General features: G+C 34.4%; 1 protein-coding gene across 1 annotated transcript in view; it reads left to right on the top strand.

The window, feature by feature from the left end:
* LOC106882470 (prolyl 4-hydroxylase subunit alpha-1) overlaps positions 1-4,657 on the top strand; it is a 100,240-nt gene that overhangs the window by 85,423 nt on the left and 10,160 nt on the right. Inside the window, exon 10 of the mRNA XM_052976157.1 lies at positions 1,294-1,356. Coding sequence (XP_052832117.1) covers positions 1,294-1,356 — 63 coding nt within the window. The remainder of the gene's footprint in view (positions 1-1,293; positions 1,357-4,657) is intronic.

Below are 4,657 nucleotides of genomic sequence, written 5' to 3'. Positions count from 1 at the left end.
ATAAACATGACAAGCTTCTTTCAGTTTCTGTCTATCAAACCCATTCGCAAGACTTTGGTCGGCCCGAAGCTATAGTAGAAGACACTTGCCCTAGGTGCCACACAGTGGGAGTGAAACCAGAACCATATGGTCGGGAAGCAAGCTTCTTACCACGCAGCCACTCCAAAATACTTCATTATTTTCAAATTAATTGAAACAAAGGCTGTATATTTCAATGGAAATATGGTAATGAAAGGGTTAAGAAAAATTTGTCTTTTACCTAAATAGTTTTATCTTGAAAATTCAGAGGGCATTTCACCAATACAAATAACAAAAATAAGAAAAAAATTTTTTAAAAATTACACTTTTATATAACTACATAACCAGTAGCTTAATTGATCATTCATTAGTTAATCAATCAATTAGCTGGTTAGTCAGTGTTTTTCATTGCCATTTGCAACATCATCAATCATATGTCCTTGTTCCTCTGATGTGGTTGCGAATGGTGATAAAAAGGAGTTTGACAAACCAGCTGAATAAAGACTGATGACTGATTAATCAAGTAATCAATTAGTCAACTGGTTAATTGGTTAGCTTAATTGATTTACCCTTTTGTTACCATATTCCTGTCAGAATGTACTGACTTTGTTCTGATTAGTTTAGAAAATAACAAGGAATCTAGTAAAATAACTTTGTCACTATTAAGCTGGTATCTGGATCACAAATCAACATAAAGTTTTGATGGAAAGTTTTAATCTTGATCACTTTAAAACAGAATTCTTAACATAAAACCAAGGGTGGTTTTAGGTGGGTTGGTATCAAAAGGGTTAATAAAAGAACGATGTGTTAGGGAACATTTTCATGTTTTTACATGTATTAATTTAATTCACTTTTTTAAAAACATTTTACCTTGCAGTTTGTACTATTTCCATCTTTGCTTTTAAATTTTAATTATGCTACAAAAATTGTATATGAAATTATTTTGGTGGGTGCAGAGAAAAAAACAAAAAAGAGAAAAGATGAAAAGAAAAAAATGTTACTAGAATTATCTGTTAGTTTATGTGAAGATTTTGCATCTGCTTGTCTCTAATCCATCCTAAATCCAACATGATGGTCAGAGAAAAAAAATGTGGATGAGAAGCCATTGCTTATGATGGTGTTGATGATGGTTTCATTACTTTTGAATGCTTTTAATTCCTATATAACTCCAGTGGTCATTTTTTTTATGCAGCAAATTTTCATGCATCTCAGATTTTAGCCCTTTTTTTTTTTTTTTTTGCAATTTCTTTTGCCTTATGATGATTGATCTTACAGAAACGAGAGGTAGATGCTTTTGATGAAATGGTAGGAAACAGAATAGCTACATTCCTCTTTTATGTAAGTCTTTTGGTAACTGCCCCCCGTTGAAAATATTGGCTCACTTTCTTGTTGCTTGTTCAACATCTAGCTTTATTATTTTTTTTTTGTTGTTGTTGTTTTGCATTACGTACCTAATTAGCTGGCTGATGTAAATGTGTAGCAACTAATTAACATATCCAACAGCTGAGATATGATATTATTACAATGTACTCGCCACCTTTATATTATTATGATGGATCTTTTATGGAATATGTCCCTCTGCCCTTTTTGCCTCTTTTCCCTTCAAATATCTTTCTCTCTTCGCCTCTCATTTCAACTCCTTTAATAACCAATAGGCATATCTGCTGCTAACCTGAGCATCACTTCACTCATGTATCAAGGATGTTTGTGTTTGTATTAGTGCATATTTCTATTTTGATTATGATTATTATGGACAAATATTTCATGATTCATGTGACAAATATTTCATGGTTCAATGTGACACATATTTCATGGTTCAATATACGACAAATATTTCATGGTTCATTATGCAAACAAATACTTCATGGTTCATTATGCAAACAAATACTTCATGGTTCAGTATGTAACAAACTGAATCTCTTAGGTGAGGGAGGAGATATGTGACTGTCAGACAAATATAATGAAATAATGATTATTTATTTGAAAGATTTCATACAAGAAGTTTATGAATGGCTGTATCTGTCTGTCTCATATAGGGCCTCCATTGGCCAATATTGAATATTCATTTGCATATGTCTCTACAGGCTTGGGTAAGATATCCTTAAGGAAGGCTAGCAGTTGCCTATGCAATTGAGTTTCTCCTCTCCACACCACTGGTGTTTATACAAAAGAAAGGCTGCTGACTTAGGCTAATAAAGTTTGGTATCAATGTCATCACAGGCATTGCTGTTAGGAAGCAAAGAATCAAAACAGATACTGCAAGGCATCTTCTCTGGAAGTTTAGTCAGTCCACTGCCTTGGGTTGAAACATTTTTTTATTGACCCTAAAATGATGAAAGGTAAAGTTGACTTTTGTCGTATTTGATCTCAGCAAAGTCTGAACAAATTCCATGTGGCATTTTAACTTACACTCCAACAACTCTGCTAATGTGCTGCTTAAGGAATTTCTAATTCCTCAAGAAAATAAAATTAGCAGTCAAATACTGAGTTCAAAGAATTATTATTGCTGGCTGAATTGTTACCATATCAGACAAAATGCTTAGCAGCATTCCTTCTGGTCTTATGTTATGAGTTCAAACTCTGCTGGGTTTGACTTTGCCTTTCATCCTTTCAGGGTCTATGAAATATGTACCAGTGGAACACTGGGGTCAATGAAATCAACTATCCCCCTCCCTCAAATTTCAGGCCTTGTGTTTGTAGTAGACAAGATTATAATAATAATAATTATTATTATTAAAGCAGTGAGCTGTCAGAATTGTTAGCATGTTGGGTGATAATTCTTAGTGGTATTTTGTCTGTCTTCTGAGTTCAAATTCCACTGAGGTCAACTTTGCCTTTCAGCCTTTCAGGGTCAATGAAATAAGTACCATTTGAACACTGGTGTCAATGCAATCAACTTACCCACTTCCCAAAATTGCTGACCTTGTGCCAAAATTTGTAATCATTATTATTAAGGTAGCAAACTGGCAGACTTGTTAGCATGCTGGGCAAAATGCTTATCAGCATTTTGTCTGTCTTTACATTCTAAGTTCAAATTCTGCTTTGGTCAACTTTGCCTTTCATCCTTTTGGGGTTGATAAAATAAGTACCAGTCAAGTACTGGGGATCGATGTAATTGACTAGTTCCCTCCCCCAAAATTTAAGGCCTTATGCCTAAAATAGAAAGGATTATCATGATTATTATTATTAAGGTGGTGAATTGACAGAAACCTTTGTTTCTTAGTGGTATTACTTCCAGGTCTTTACATTCTAAGTTCAAATCTCATAAGGTCAACTTGCCTTTCATCCCTTCAGGGATTGACTAAATAAGTACCAGTCGATGTACTCAATGTGCCCTTCCCCTCAAAATTGCTGAGCTCAAATTAGAAAGTATTATTACCATTATAATTCCTTATGTGTATATTATGACAAAAGGTGACATATTGGCAGAATTGTTGGAGCATCAGTAAAAATGTTTCAGCATATTTGTTCTGGCTCTTTATATTTTGAGTTCAAATCTCGCGAAGGCCAACTTCACCTCTCATCCTTTTGGGGGCCAATAAAATAAAGTCAAGTATTGGGAGTTGAGTCAATGGTATTGACTAACTTCCTTCCCCTTGAAAGAAATGCTAGTTTGTGATGTTCATGCCTTTCCTAAAGACATTAACAACTTCAATGACTGATGACAAGGGACTAGTAAAACATGCATCTACACACACTCACAAGTATTATGGAATCTAAATATCAGGGAATACAGTGTTAACTTAAAAGCCTCCTGAGTTGCTGTTTAACCCTAGGTTCATCCTAATGAAGATCAAGCAGACTTGTGATCAAAGACATTCCATCTGTGACAATACACTCTGTTTATTTTTATTACTTTTTTTTTGTTAGACATAATGTATCTAAGACTATTTTATGTAATGTGTCTTACCACTTCTCTAGTAAGTTGAATGAATAGCTACCTCTTCACCTAGTTGGATCATTTTTTTACCCCTTTGTTATTGTTTAGAGCCCCAATTCAGCCCTAAACAAGCAGTCCAATGATAACAGACATTCCAGTTGTGACCATCCCTATCAATTATTTTTTTCTTTTTCAGCTATAGAGTATCTAGGATTGCATTATCAAATACCTCCTTCTCTATTATATAAAAGCAGTAAGAATGTGACTTGAGGGAAATTTGGCTGGTTATTTCTAGCAGGTTGAACGTTTTGATCAATTTTTCCCCCCTCTTTTATATAGACTTGAGAAAGTAAATATATCTACCATGTGCTGTGTGTGTGTGTGCATGTGTGTCTAGGAATACTACAATGCAATGCTTTCGTGATTTAAAAAAAAAAAAAAAAAAACCCAGAAAGAAAAACAAAACAAATGGAGCAAGCAAGTAGGGGCTGATATTTAATAGTAATTATTATTATTATTTAAGGTAGCGAGCTGGCAGAATCGTTAGCATGTTGGGTAAAATGCTTGGCGGCATTTCGTCTATCTGTATGTCCTGAGTTCAAATTCCTCTGAGGTCAACTTTGCCTTTCATTGCTTTCAGGATTGATAAAATAAGTACCAGTTGAGTACTGGGTCGATGTAATCGATTGACCCCCTTCCCCCAGATTTCAGGCCTTGTGCCTTTAGTAGAAAGGATTATTATTATTATTATTAAGATTA

Source organism: Octopus bimaculoides, chromosome 23 (genome assembly GCF_001194135.2).
Source record: "Octopus bimaculoides isolate UCB-OBI-ISO-001 chromosome 23, ASM119413v2, whole genome shotgun sequence".
Classification (NCBI taxonomy): domain Eukaryota; kingdom Metazoa; phylum Mollusca; class Cephalopoda; order Octopoda; family Octopodidae; genus Octopus; species Octopus bimaculoides.
The sequence above is the reverse complement of the archived record's forward strand: the minus strand, read 5'-3'. Positions and strand labels throughout refer to the sequence as shown.